Source organism: Ursus arctos, unplaced genomic scaffold, assembly GCF_023065955.2.
Source record: "Ursus arctos isolate Adak ecotype North America unplaced genomic scaffold, UrsArc2.0 scaffold_5, whole genome shotgun sequence".
Taxonomy (NCBI): Eukaryota; Metazoa; Chordata; class Mammalia; order Carnivora; family Ursidae; genus Ursus; species Ursus arctos.
Genome location: NW_026623067.1, coordinates 33,529,158 through 33,543,670, shown reverse-complemented (window position 1 = coordinate 33,543,670; position 14,513 = coordinate 33,529,158). Strand labels below are relative to the sequence as shown.

General features: G+C 53.4%; 1 protein-coding gene across 4 annotated transcripts in view; it reads left to right on the top strand.

Moving 5' to 3' along the window:
- The first annotated feature begins 2,100 nt into the window (after window positions 1-2,100).
- The window catches only part of LOC113261754 (core histone macro-H2A.1), a 76,650-nt gene continuing 64,237 nt past the window's right edge, over window positions 2,101-14,513 (top strand). The window contains exons 1-2 of one of the 4 annotated variants that reach the window (XM_026508023.4): window positions 2,101-2,270; window positions 12,306-12,509. In XM_026508023.4, coding sequence (XP_026363808.1) covers window positions 12,338-12,509 — 172 coding nt within the window. In that variant the 5' untranslated portion in view covers window positions 2,101-2,270; window positions 12,306-12,337. The remainder of the gene's footprint in view (window positions 2,271-12,305; window positions 12,510-14,513) is intronic. The other 3 variants (XM_026508024.4, XM_026508025.4, XM_026508026.4) reach the window with 3 other exon arrangements.

The following is a 14,513-nucleotide window of genomic DNA, read 5'->3' as shown; positions in this document are numbered from 1 at the left end:
TCAGGTCATGATCTCAGGGTTGAAAAATAAAAAATGAAACAAAAAGTTTGCAAAGCACTGTCCAATACAGGCCATTCATGTATTCATTAATCCAACTAAGTACTGAGGTCATACTTTGTGTCATACAGCAATGTGGGTGACGCAGATTAAACAGTGAACAAAGCAGGAAAAAATCCCTGCCCTCTAGGAGTTTGAAGTCCAGGAGGGAAACAAAGACAAGAGACTAAAGAGTTGACATGTCAGATAGTGTAAATGCTGTGGAGAAAAATAAGGCAGGGAAGGGGAGAGTGTAAGATGGGGGAGGGGTTCAAATTTTAGAGACGGTTTCCCTGAGAAGGTGACATTTATTATTTTTTATAATAATTTTTTATTATGTTATGTTAGCCACCATACAGTACATCCCCGGTTTCCGATGTAAGGCTCGATGATTCATTAGTTGTGTATAACACCCAGTGCACCATGCAATACGTGCCCTCCTTAACACCCATCACCGGCCTATCCCAATCCCCCACCCCCTCCCCTCTGAAGCCCTCAATTTGTTTCCCAGAGTCCATAGTCTCTCGTGGTTCATTCCCCAGAAGGTGACATTTGAGCAAAGTCCTGAAGGAACTGAAGGATCAAGCCATGAGGATGGGGCAGGGAGTGTTCCAAGATGAGGAATAACAAGTGCAAAGGCCCTGAGGCAGAAGTGTCTCTGAGGTGGTCAAGGACTAGAGAGTATGTTCTTACTACAAAAAGAAATAATTATGTGGTGTAATAGAAGAGGTAATCATATTGCAACATATAAATGTATCTAGCAACCCATTCCTTAAGTTTACATATTGTTATATATCAGTTTATATCTCAATTTTTACTTTTTTTTCAAGAGAGAGAGAGCACAGGGGTGGGGGGCAGAGGTAAAGGTAAAGACTCTTAAGCAGGCTCCACATCCAGCGCAGAGCCCACAAGGCAGGGCTCCATCTCACCATTCCAAGATCATGAACTGACCCCAAATCAAGAGTTGGAGGCTTAACCCACTGAGCTGCCCAGGCGCCCCTGCTCTGCAAATTTTTAAAGTGTGAAAGCAGTATGGCGAGCGGAGGAGGTTACCACAGCCGCCATAGAGACAGCCTGAGAGCCGGCGTGGTTTTGGATAAATTCCCTAATCTCTTCCCATCACCTCGAGCAAGGTACACTGAACTTCGCAATTCTTCCGGGCATGTATTATTATTTAAATTTGGTCCACAGCTGGGTGCTGAGGTGGTTTCGCCCATCCAATTTGGCCAAGAAAGGGAACGAAGTAGAGAGAAGGCCCCTATTTAGGTACCCTGGATGGGGCACTAACGCCTTCCGGCAAGAAAGCTACTTAGCAATATATAGATGGGCTTTGTAGTGGTTCCTTCTCTTTCTGCTTGTCTGCGGTTAAAAAAAATGTGTGATAATAACTTTTGATGTCCGTAAATCCCAGTTTGGGCCCGATAGTGAACCACTTCCATGGACAGAGCAGGTCCAGTCACTATGAAGAAGCCCAGGGGAGCCCATGGTGTGCAGTAGTCAGTCATGCAGCAGAAAAGGGTTTGACGGGGCTTGCACCGAAGCACAGCGGCAAGTTCTGAGGTGCGCGGGAGGTTTGCACTGCTTGCTGGTAACAGCAATGATGCCTCCCCCGCCCCGGATTAACGGGAAGGCTTCTAGGGTTGAGTCAGCTACAATGCCGTGCTCAGGCACACAGTAGGTGCTCAATAAGTGTCGCTGGAGAGAGACGGACTGAGACGCGCGCCGGAGAAGCACCTCTGCCTGGGGGCCAGACCCCTTGGGAGCACTGGGCTCAGGGCGCGCCCGGGCTCGGCCCGACCCTGCGTTCGGCGTCCAGCCTCGAGGCGGGGTGTCCGCGGGCAGGGCCTCGGGGCGGCCGGCAGACAGACAGACAGACCGACGTCCCGGCGGCGGAGCGCGGAGGCCGTGGCGCGCGCAGCCGCGGGGCTGGGGTCAAGGCCGGGGCGCCCGGGTGGCGCGGGAGGGGTGGCCGGACGCGCGGGGACGGCATGGGATGTGACGAGCGGCGCGCTGTGCATTGTGGGAATCCCGGGGCCGCGGCGACTGGTTCCAGTTCACTCGGCAGCGGAGCCGGGCGGAGGGGGCGAGCGCGCGGCGCGCGGGCGGGAAGCGAGGAGGCGGGCGGGCGGGCCAGCGACGAGCGCGGAGAGAAAAGGCGCGAGCGGCCGAGAGGGCACGGGCCGGACACCTAGCTGCTGCCGCCGCCGCCGCCACCGCCGCCGCCGAGCCGCCCCGTAAGTGCCGCGCGGGCCCCCTCGCCGCGCGCCCGGTCTCCCGCCGCCCGGTCCGGTCGCCGGCTCTTCCGGCCGCGGGGACCCGGGGAGCGGCCCGGCCTGGCGCGCACGGGCGGCGCTCGGCCGGGCTCCAGTCGCCGCGCTCGGCGTGGCCCACGCGGGGCCTCGCTCGCGCACGGCGCCCTCCCAGGCCCTGCCCGGCCGCGCGGGATTCTCTTTGGTTTTGTTCAAACAGCAAACCCGGAAGCCAACTTCTCTCCAAACCTCGTCCTCCTGCCCGAGCCTGGGCGCTTTTGTGGGAAGGCGACAGTGCGGGCCCCTCCCCCGGCGACACTTCCCGGGGCGGGCGGGCGGGCTGAGCCGGAGGCCCGGGGAGGCCCCGCAGCGCTGGCCGGGCAGCCTGGGCCTGGGCGACCGGGAGCTGCGGTGCGCGGAGTTGTACTTGGTGAGGCCCCCGCCGGCCCGCGAGTTGCCGGCCCCCGCACAATAAGTCGGGCCCGAGAGCCAGGTGGCGGTGGTGTAGGCGTCTGGCTCGGGTTCTGCGGAGAGGGGAGGGTTGGCGGCTGGGGGATACTCGTGGGATCGGAGCCAGGCAGGGCCGGGGAGGGGGTTGTCCAGGGACTGGCTGGCGAGGGGACGCGGGAACCCCCCCCCCCCCCCCCCGTTGCCCTCGTTCATCTTCAGACGGGCCTTTTGTTTGCTTTGTGGCTGGGAGTTTTTTTAAAAGGTAACTCCGGAAGGCTGTAGGCTTCCAGGGTGGAGAAGGCCGGGAGGGAAGGGACTCGCTGGGGGTGGGGTGGAGTGGGGACGTGAGTGCGCTGGATGCTGCTGGCGGTGTCACCTGACAACAGGTGTGCAGGGTGGCGCGCCCCGCCTCCACTCCTGCGGGGACCACGAATCACCTAGAGATCTGGTCAGTAGATTGGAAGGTGCTTTTAGACAAGATGTTGGGGGAAATATTGCTGAGTTTGAAATTGAAAAACGTCTGTACAAGCAGCTAAGACAAACTTTGAATTCAGCAATTACAATTACCATGAAATCCTTGTAAGATTTTAATGATCCAATAAACAGCGTATAAAAATAGACAATTAGAGGGGCATTCCTGCTAGCTTCTCTTTTTCTTCCACCTTTGTGGTTTGAGGTTTTACCGTTAAAGAGGGGGCAAAGTACTTTGTCCCAGGCTTCCTGCTTAGCGGACTAGGGGAATTTCAAACAGCTTTGGGTTTGAGTAGGAGACTCTACTTGTAAGTTCGGTGGGATCCACCTACTGCAGGCCATCTTTAGTGTACCACTCTGCCTTCAGAGGAGTTGCGGGCCCTGAAATGGCCACCTTATGCCTGCAACTGGAATTTATACCCCTTGTACACAACTGACTAAAGCTGGGCATCATCATCCCCGTCTTGTACAAGAGCTTCTCCAGGATGGGGATAAATATGCTTTAAAACCTTATTTTTTTCCTTAAAAAAAAACAACCCCAAAACCCTTGAGTCTTTAAATTCTTACCCCTCTAATTTTAGGAGGAGAGCAGGAAAACTCATTCTGTTATTTTGTTTTAGCCTGTCACCATTGTTAATGCTGATTGCTAGATGAAGGCATTAAGAAGGAGGGAAGAGTTTAAGTGAAAAATTATTTGAGATAGGGCCTTTAGAATGAGGAGTGGTCTGGAACATCCCTTGTGACACTGTGACACACAGCCCTAAGTCACTGGCGTGGTCTGTACCAAAGGGGCCAGGCGCAGGGAGTGGTACATCTCTGTCTGCCATTTCTTCCAGTTCTGGTGACAGCAGAACTCTGAGACCCCTTATCCCTTTCCCATAGAGAGGCTTGGAGTACGTGTATTCTGGGACCTGCCTCTGATACCTTCAGAGCTAATGCTGCCCCCAGCCATTTAAAGGCAATTTATTGAAATCAACCAAAGTGCAAACCCCAAGCTGACTAAACACAGTAAGAACTTATATGTGCTATTGACCAGAATTACAGCGGCTTCTACTTTTTGTTGGGTTGTGACTTTGGATTTGTGTTAGGTTTTTCAGAGCTCCGTTCTTGGCACATATGCTGGGAAGGAGCAGGGGCGAGGGGGGGCCCCACACCTGTCCTATGGGTCGTCCCCATGTTCTACAGTTTTAGAAGTACATTGGGGGCCACCCCAGCTCTTATGAGTGAGCCCAGGTGGGTTCCAAAGAGTTGTATAGCTCGTTTGCTTGGATCAAGCCTGCCAGATTGGTGTCTTACAGTCTTTCCATAAATAATTCCTGAGAATCGACTCTGAGTCAGGCAGTGGGGACAGGAGCATGATCAAGAAATGCCCCGTCCTCATCCTTGGGAAAGTGATGTAAGGAGAAGACAGGCAAGTGGCTGTTGCAAGGTTGGTGCAGAAGGCCACAGTAGCTCCCATGGTAGCCCCCAGAACAGTGACATAAGCAGGAGCAAGCCCTTCCTGGGTACAGAAAGGCCAGGTAAGAGTTGGCTGGGCAGAGGAGGGCAGATGCAGACAAGTGTTTAAGGCCTGGGGAACCCCATGTGTTGAGTCTTAGAACAGTGAGAATAGAGGTCATATGGGGGAACCACCAGAGGCTCAGAATGGCTGAATCCTGGAGGGAGTCAGGTGAAGCTAGAAGAAGCCATTGAAGGCTCTGAGCAGAAGAGAGACATGGCCAGATGTTCTTTATTCTTACCGGGAATACACCTATTCAACAAATACCGTATGGCTTCTAGATGCCAAGCCCAACCAACCAGGGTCCTCCTCTACTGAAGCTCACATTTAAACTTTTCCTTTGATAGCCTTCCATTGAAATGGCTATCTTAGAGTTTGGCACAACCTTTAAAAGAGAGAGGAGGTGTGAAGGAAAGTTTCCTCTTAAAGCAGGAAGGCCGTGCCTGGCTACTGAAACGTAGTGCCGATTCATTTAGTGCGGCTCACGAGCTTGGCGGGGGGAGGGGGGGTTACAGAGGTGAAATTGTAATCCCAGACTAGCCTCCTGTAAACTCTTTCCTGAATAACACTTGTATTTGGCTTCTGTTTTCTCCCCACCACTGAAAACCTCACACACGAGGAAGATACGTGTGCTGGAACAAAATTTGCAGTTTAGGATTTATTTATTATCTCAATTTGTCCTTCTCTCCTTGTTTGTAATGGCTTGGTTCACTGAGGGTGGACTGTAAGTTCTCTAATCATCCGGCTCCCTTGATGATGTAGTGTTTTATGAATGGAGAGAGATGTTTTTCCTGATTGGCTAGAGTACCAGAACCAGTCTGTCTTCTCAGCCAATCAGAGTGCTGTTTCTGCACCCCAGCTCTGTGAGTGATAGTTGTGTAGTAGATGAATGCCTCTGGGGACATGGCAGCAGTGACACCGTTAATCATCTGGTATGATAGGAGTAAATGGAAGAAAATGCTGGAAACAGGAGTAGTGTCCTACGCTTCAGAAATAAGTGTCTCAGGTTTGCTGTCATGATTGGAGTTGATGGGAAGGTGACAAATGCATGTGGACATGTGGGCATTTATCCAGCTGCAGGGAGTGGATGGTGCGGTCCTCTCTCGGCCACAGTGACTTAAACCACTGATGGCTCCGGTCCCCCATGCTCGGGTGCTGGAGAGAGGGCCGGCTGACTAGCAGCTCCCCAGCAGTTCTGGTCAATATTTCATTCGGGATCGATAGGCATGAATTCATTGCTTAGATAATAAAAGACTTCACAGTCGCCGGTTCCAGTGGTTTTGTAAGTGCCCTGATTAAGAGTTTTCTATGCTATAGCCTTAGCGGAGGTCAGTCACTTACAGATGTGAGAAAGGTAAGTATTTCTCTCTGGTCGCGTTCATCTTTTACTGAGAGCTAGTCTTGTGGCAAAAGAGAGGCGGCCGGAGCCATAGAATTATCAGGGAGTGGGAAGGCCTCTTCGTGGCTCCCACCGTAGCTGTCGGGGCAGTTGTGGTATTCCCTTCCTGGGAATCCCTAAGGTGGCTGGCTCCACAAGCTCCCTGAATTTCGAGGGTCTGAGCTTCCACAGGGATTGGCCAGGTAGGTGTCCACGAATGGTCTCACTGAAGGTCCCTGGCGGGTGTCCCACTTGCCACATCTCTGAGCCCTGTGGCCTGTGGGCTTTGGAAATGCTGCCCTCATCTTTATCAAGAGCACCCCATCCACTGTAAATGCCAACTAATCGCTCACCAGCCAGCCAGCATTTGAGAGCCTACCAGGTAACAGGCAGAGTGGGGGGGCGGGCGTGGGGGCACACTGGTGAGCAGAGCCGGCCGGTGCATCCCATCAGGACAGACAAGGAAACTGGCAGTGATGATAGAGTGTGGCAACCGCTAAGGGTGAGGAGGTCGGCTTCAGAATATTTACATAAATTGGATCTAGAATAACAATCAGGTTAGAAGAAAGGGCTGGAAACTGCATTTGCAGAGCACTTTACTTATTTATGAAGATTTTATGTATTTATTTATTTATTTGAGAGAGAGAGAGACAGAGACAGAGTGAGCACAAGCAGGGTAGAGAGGCAGCAAGAGATAGAGAAGGAGAAGCAGGCTGTCTGATGAGCAGGGAGCCCAATGCGGGGCTCGATCCCAGGATCCTGAGATGATGACCTGAGCCAAAGGCAGATGCTTGACCGACTGAGCCACCCGGGTGCCCTTGCAGAGCATTTTTTATAAGATTGAGAAAAGTGATTGGGTATATTAAAGAATGGTGGCAGGCTCAGGAACATTGTAGGGGATTCGTAGCTGAGCTCCGGGGCCACAGCAGGAATGTCCACTGAGGAAACAGGAGCAGTTTGGCCTGGTGGAGCCGTTGTTGCTGGAAATAGGGAGAGATGGGCTGGAGTTCCGTGGGGCCTTGTGTGCAAGGCTGGAGTCCGGGCATAGGGCTGTCCCAAACTAGACTGTGGCTGGGGAGCACAAGGTGCAGCCGCAGCAGGAGCACAGAGGAGGGGGCCACGTGGTAGGTCTGCATCACCAGACCAGTAGGTAGGATCACCTCAGGCAGGGCTGGAGGGGGTGTTATAGACTGAGATCGCGGCATGTGCCGAAGAGTGAAGGTAGGGGTGAATGCGGTGTGTAATGCAGCGAGGAGCTCGTTAGGGTGCCCTGCTGGGGAGGAGTGGAATGGTGGGGTCGTAGGTAGGACAGCCTTTTGCCCCTCTTACCTCTATAGTAGAGGGCTTGTCATTCTCAAGTCCCATCTCATTCACAGGATCCTCACAGCCAGCCTTCTCCCTAGTCCTGTGCCATGAGCACAGATCACGTGCCCTGGTCCCATCTCGGTTGTCGGGAGGCCTGTGGTCAGAGGCTGGCCTCTCACTCAAGCCTGGCTCACTTCTCCATACAGCCCCTCTCCGATGGTGTGTGACTCTGGGTAAGCTTTGGGTTTCTGCAAGCAAGGTTCATGTCTATTGTGATTGATGCATAGTCAGAGGAGTTGCAGGGGTAAAGACCACAGAGGTCCCTTCAGGATCAACCACAGAATCTTCATTTCCTGGCCTGGTAACAGTAAAAAAGAACAGCCAAGCTAATGTGCCGTGATGAGTGGATGCCGGGGTTGCCTGAAGCCCCCTTATCTTCAGAGCACGTGGGGCCCCGTCTAGGGGTGAGGACTTCTGGTTTCTTGAATGGAGTATCATCCAGGAAGGAAGGACACGGTTTTGTCAGTTTACAAGATAGTACAGCTCTTTCTCTTCTGAGCAACGTCGGTGCCTTGAAGAGAAGCCGAGTGTGTTAGAAGCCACTTTTTCTGTGATGGAGGACCGTCCATCTCTCAGAAGAGGCTGGATGCAGGACATGGGTCAAACAGGGCCCAACAGCCTTTGGTTGGCTGCTCACACCCTGGCTTCATGGTCCGCTTTCAACTTGGTTTGTTATGTGACAGAGACTGGCTGTTTTCTCCTCTGACCAAATAGCTAAAGGACATTTCTCAACCTCTCTTGCAATTAGGTGTGGCCATATGACCAAGTTCTAGTCCATGAATCATGGTCAGTAGTGGTGTGCCGCCCTCTAGGCCTGGCCCTTGAAGGCGTCCATGTGTTATCCTCCATGGCCTTTTCCCTTCTGTGGTAACACTCACTGGGAGTCGTGCATTGAAGGATGGGAGGGGTCAGGATTCATGAGTCGTGTGGAGCAGCACCAGCCAATCATGGAAACCCTCTCTGGACTTCCGCGAGGGAGAAATACGCTGCAGGGACTCGTTCGTTAGTGCAGCGAGTGCTGTCCTTGCCAGTACACATAACCAACATCAGTGTCCAAGGAGGGGGCCTCTTTTCAGATTAGACACGTTGCTGTTACTTCTATTGACTTTCCCGAGCACTCGCTCAGTGAGTGCTTGTCAGGCCCTGCATATGCATGTTTCCATTCAGTTCTCCCACCAGTGGTTCGGGGTCCATTCTGTCTTCATCCCCGCTTGACAGCCGATAAAATCTCCGAGGGTAACTTTATATCACACGCCCAATGACACATAGGCCATAAGCGGCCGAGCCACAGCCTGAATGAGGCCAGTCTGACTTTGGAATTTAAGTCATTAACTGCAGTGCTCAACAGCCACGTCCATCCTGGCTGCTCTCCCCTGACGTGTGTGCCTGGCCGTGGCCACCCATGTTTCCGTAGACCCCTGAGGAGTGGGATGGACCTGGCACATCCGATGGACCTGGGTTTATCTGGAGACTGCCCCACTACAAGGTGACTTTCTGGAAGATATTTTTAAAGTCAGCACACATCACTGGATGTCATGAGGCTGCATGGCTTTGTCAGAAGTCTTTCCAAGCTGTGGCTGTAGCTTGGGGACCTATGGTTAGAAGTGCGGGAAGAACACGGGGAGGGGTGAGGACCAGCCCCAGGGCAGGGGATGAAGATGTGGGGCCTGACTGAAGATCAGGTGTGAAGATGTTCTCCTCTCGGCATGATATGGCACCCGAGGATCCTTGACGACGGTCCTGCCTGGGACGCAGGACCTCGGGGATGAGCCCAACACAGCCTGGCATCAAGTAGCTTGCCGTGCAGTCAGGCCAGGGAGGCAGGCGCACAGATCTGTGCCAGAATGCGTGCTTTGGGAACATGGAGCAGTGGGTGACGCCAGTCCGTGGTCGGGTCCGAGGACAGGGATCTCATGAGACCCAGTTCTGCAGGCTGGCAAGAGGACAAAGGGTGTCTGAGGCAGGAGAGACATTCTGGACTGGGCATTGCAGGGCAGGAAGTCAGGGGCGGCAGGAGGCCATGCTGTGGAAGTAGGTGAAGGATGCTGTTTGTGGCTGGCTGGGGGTGATGAGGAACCATCCAGGGGGCACACATCCTCTGGCATCCATGGAGAGAGACCGGAACTGAGGACGGCAGGTGAGAAGGAGAGAGAGCTGAACCAAGGCAGGGAGGGCAAAGAGAAGGGAAGAGGCTTGAGAAGTTACGAGGTGGGTTCAACAGAGCTTGGCTAATGGCTGGGCACTGTGAAGGTAGGCAGAGAAGTAGGGCCCAGGTTCACAGCTGCTTGGTGGCTTGGTGCGTGAGGTCGTCACTGCTGTGGCTGAGCAACCCAGAGGAGGGAGCTCCAGGTGTCCATGGGACTTGCAAGTGGGTCCTTACACAGGCAGGCAGAACAGAGCTCTGGGCCTCCACGCCAGGTGTGCACCTGGGAGTCCCCGGCGTGTCCACATAAAGGCTGGAGTGGAAGGGACGCACCAGGAGCATCACCTTGAGGGAACGAGCATCTCTAGGGCCTGTCAGGTCCCTGAATGTGAATGGCTTCTCTCTGGGGCAGGACATCGCCCAATTCCCACAGAGGCAGCGCCAAACATACCCAGACGGCTCTGCCTGGAGATGGGAGTTGACGCCTGGGCTCCAGTGAGAAACGGGGCTGAGCTGCATTCATCATCACTGACCGTGGGCCTCTCCTGCTGAAGGAGGGGAAACGTTCAGATCTGAAAACTCCTAGTCCAGAGGCATTGCGTTGGTCTGTGAAACACGTATGTAGTAAAGCAAAAGACCGCTGGGAAGCCCAGTGACAGCTTTCCCCGCATTCACGCTCATGCACACATATGTACGTATACCATTTCCTGCTCAGAGTCAGCGTGGGCACCTGTTTGCAGGGAATCTTTCAGAATGGAGCTCATCACAGAAAGAAATGGAGCCATTTAATTGTTTCAGAGAAACTCACGCCCTTCTGGGACTCTCTTTAGCACACAGTGATCAATTAAGGCTTGATGCCTCTTGATGAGAAATGTTAAGATTCTTATCATGGTTGTCAGTAGCCACCCTACCCCCACCCCCCAACATCCATCCAGAGCCACCTTAATTCTGTTAGAGTGCCCAAGAATTCTGCTCTCTGCTGTTTCGGCCATCTGTGTCAGGCAGACAATTTGAGATGATCTTAGGGGTCGCGCCGATGTTAGGAATGGACCACGGTGTGTTCCAGATATAGGGTTGGGCGTCACAGTAACAAGGACTCCTAACTCTGTGGCCTCCGCTGGCATAGAGGCATGGCCTGTTGGAGCTGGAGTAGCCTCACACCACACAGCCCGACCTCAGTTTACCAGTAAATGGGAGACCTGCCCATTTGGTTCAGTGGTTGAACATAGATGTTCTCCAGGAAATGCTTGCCTGGTGCTCAAGGATAGGCTGAGGCCTCTTCACAGCCCCTCTCCAGCACCCCCACTGCCTTTCGTGATGATCATTTAAATGACGGTAGGGCTATTTCTTCTCTCTCTTCCTCACCAGCTCTGGGAGAACAGAGATCCCATCTGCCTTGTGCCCTGCTGTCTCCGTTCCCCCGCACTGTTCCTGAAGTGAATGCATGAATGACTTGAATGCTCTTAGCAAACATGTAGACTTTCGGGGTGCCCTGCTCGAAGTACAGACAGGGGCGGCTCTCTGAGAGCCTGCGTTCTGATGGGAGAGACAGGGGCATATGAACGTCATCATGGCATAAGTGCAAGGGAGCCCAGAGGATGGAGGTGCTGTATCTGAGGACTCAGAGAAGGGTTGGCAGAGGGCAGAACACAAGTGTGAGGGGTAGTGGTGGTCCTGGGCAAAGGCCACAGCCCCTGCAGAGGAGGGCATTTGCGGGGAACCGCGTGTGACTCCCCCTGTGTCTGAGTTTAGACCACCAGAGGTATGGGGTGAAGCTGGCTGGATGTGCCAGGCCTATTTTTCTCGGACATCCCATGACAGGCCAAACATCTCGATTTTTCCTCGGGAACTGTGGCAGCCACAGAGAGCTTTACGACCAGGGCTGTTGAGTATTCAGACTTGTATGTACTGCCCTCGGAGGGCAGGTGGATTGGAGAGTAGGGCCGGCGGTGGGGAGATCTCTTCAGGAGGTGTTTGTGATCGGTTGGTTGGTGATGACCTGGATTCAGTCACGGTCGGGGTGGACAGGAGAGGCCTTCCAAGAGCTGTTGGAGGTGGAGCCTCCTCTGGACTTGAGTGGCATTTTGGATGGGGTTGGGGAGGAAGAGCAGGGAAAGACAAGCACTTCTGCGTCTCCTCTAAGGACAGGCCCAGCTCGCAGACTGGAAATGTTCTGAGGGCCTGTGATTGCAGCCCGGCTGTCTGCGGAACTCCTGTGAGCTGTTCTTGCCCCCCCCCCCCCCCCCCCAGAAACGACCCTGAGGTAGAGACGCTGCTTTCAGCAGAGGGCCTAGGTATCAGGCCTTACATCATTCCAGGGCCAGGTGACATAGTTTTCTTTCGTGAAGCCTTCGGCACATTCATCCGCCCCGGTCTCAAGGGTGTGAAAGTGCAATTATTAAACAAGTGTATAGGACGTAGCCAAGAAATCCCGTTTTCTTTTACATCCTGTGGCATAAAGGCAAGGCACTCAAGAGCACTCATTGTCAGAGTAACGTCCAAGTGGAAGTGGCCGCCGAAACTGGTGTTACGGTATAAAGTGTGAAAAGCATCGCCGTTCTCTCTTCAGGGGCCGAAGTGCTCCAGCCGAGGGCATCAGCCGGGCTCGGAGGGCTCAGTGGCGGCAGGCGGTGGCCTTCCTTCTAGGGGCTGGGGGGGGGGGGCGGGGGAGGCGCCGTCCCGGTGACCCTGACCCTGTGCCTCTCGCCTCCACAGTGTGCTTGCTGGTTCACCTCCAGGCCGCCGCCATGTCGAGCCGGGGCGGGAAGAAGAAGTCCACCAAAACCTCCCGGTCCGCCAAGGCGGGAGTCATCTTCCCCGTGGGGCGGATGCTGCGCTACATCAAGAAGGGCCACCCCAAGTACAGGATTGGAGTGGGGGCGCCCGTGTACATGGCCGCCGTCCTGGAGTACCTGACGGGTGAGTACGCCCGAGCCCCCGGGGACACCGCCGTGCTCACGTCGTGGCGGAGCGGACACCTTCCGGGGACTGACCCGACCCGTGCGCTTGCTTTTCTTTGGAAACTTTTCAAACCCGCCCAGAAGTTACACCAGTCGTACGATGAACATTTTCTGGGTCAGTCCAGAAAACCAACCGGGTGCCCCGGTTGTTAACTTTCTGCCCCGCTGCCTTTTTCTCCCCCCACCTTGGCTGTGTATGTGCGTGTGCATAGGTGTGCACATTTATACATTTGTTTTGGGCTGTTCAGTCCACGTGGAGATTGCTTTAATTGTCCCAATAATGGGGGACAATTACAGTTTTTTTTGGTATTCTTTCCTGATCCAGGTTCTGTTTCAGGATCCTGCGTTTCCTTTAGTTGTCAGGTTTCTTTAGTCTTGAAACAATTCCTCAGGTTGGTTTTTTGTTTTTTAATTTTTATTTATTTATTTATTTATTTATTTTTTATTTTTTTTTAAAGAAGTTATTTATTTATTTGACAGAGATAGAGACAGCCAGTGAGAGAGGGAACACAAGCAGGGGGAGTGGGAGAGGAAGAAGCAGGCTCATAGTGGAGGAGCCTGACGTGGGGCTCGATCCCGTAATGCCGGGATCACGCCCTGAGCCGAAGGCAGACGCTTAACCGCTGTGCCACCCAGGCGCCCCTGTTTTTTAATTTTTTAAAAGTCTTCCACGACATGGGCGTTTTTGGAGAGGGCAGCCAGTTGTGTTGCGGAATGCCCTTCAGTCTGGGCTGGTCTCCTGCTTGGGTTCGGGTTAAATGTTTTGGCAGGGGGATTGCACAAGTGCCGTTGCGTCCTCGTCGAGGATCATGCTAGGAGGCGCCTGATGTGGGTTTGTGCTGCCACTGGTGATTCACTGGGGTCATACGGTTCAGGAGGTGTCTGCTGGACTTCTGCACAGCCTGAAGCACAGTCTTCCCCCGTGGCTTTGGCATTCCTATGTGATCTTACCTGAATCTGTTACTACGGTAGTGGTTATAAAAGAGTGATTTTTCTGTTTCTGTCATTTCTTCTGCATGTATTAGTTGGCACTCTTCTGTAAAGAACTACTTTCCTTCTGCCCTTCCCCTCTTCCTGTTTTTTGTACTCACAATGTTGCTTCACGGACTTCTTTAATTTAATGGGTTATACGCTGTCACATCATTACTCAGTATGGTGCTCAGATTGTCTCACACTTGACATTCAAGCTGGTTCTGATGTCCTTTGTGATGGCCTCTTCCATTCTTACACATTCTCTTGCTTTCCCCCACAACAAGATGTCCTGGTCTCACCCTGAATTTCCCCAGCCCCAGTCTCAAAACCAGCTATCTCTCTGGGGGAGGGGGGGGGTTGGTCCTTTTCCTGGAAATAATCTTACTGGTCTCTCTGGTGGCTCCATGACCACTGTGGGAAGCCAGCTGGGCAGGGATATCACCCCCATTTGTAGTGATGCGAAAACGAGCCTCAAAGTGTAAGAGACCTTGCCTGGGGCCACATATGGCCAGTAAGGAGTTGAGAAGGGACCCAGGTCCTGTTGGCCTCTTGTAATGCTTTTACCTCTTACTGCTCCGTGAACCATCAGGGTCTGCGGCAGAAAGGGCACCCTCGATTCTTGCAGCCACCTCTCCTACAGCCAGACAGGGAGACTCAGCAAGACAAGCTGCCTCTTCCAAAGTGATAATAGGCAGCAGGAGAGCTGGATCACTTCTTGCTCTCCCAAGTCTCTCAGTGAGGCAAGACCAAGGGTTCCATAAAGAACACGGTCATGAGGGATATAAAGTTGTTGTGTTCTTTTGAAAGCACCTAGGCCCGAAAAGTCATTGATGGGTTATAGTTGGGAGGCATTCACACTTGTGGGACATTTAACCCTCTGCTTCTCAGAGACTCTTGGAGGTGGCATACCTGGTAGCATGAGCTAGGCATGATTCTTCTCATTCTGTGGATGAGGCCCAGAGCTTGCGACATACCCAGGAAAGCCAGGTAG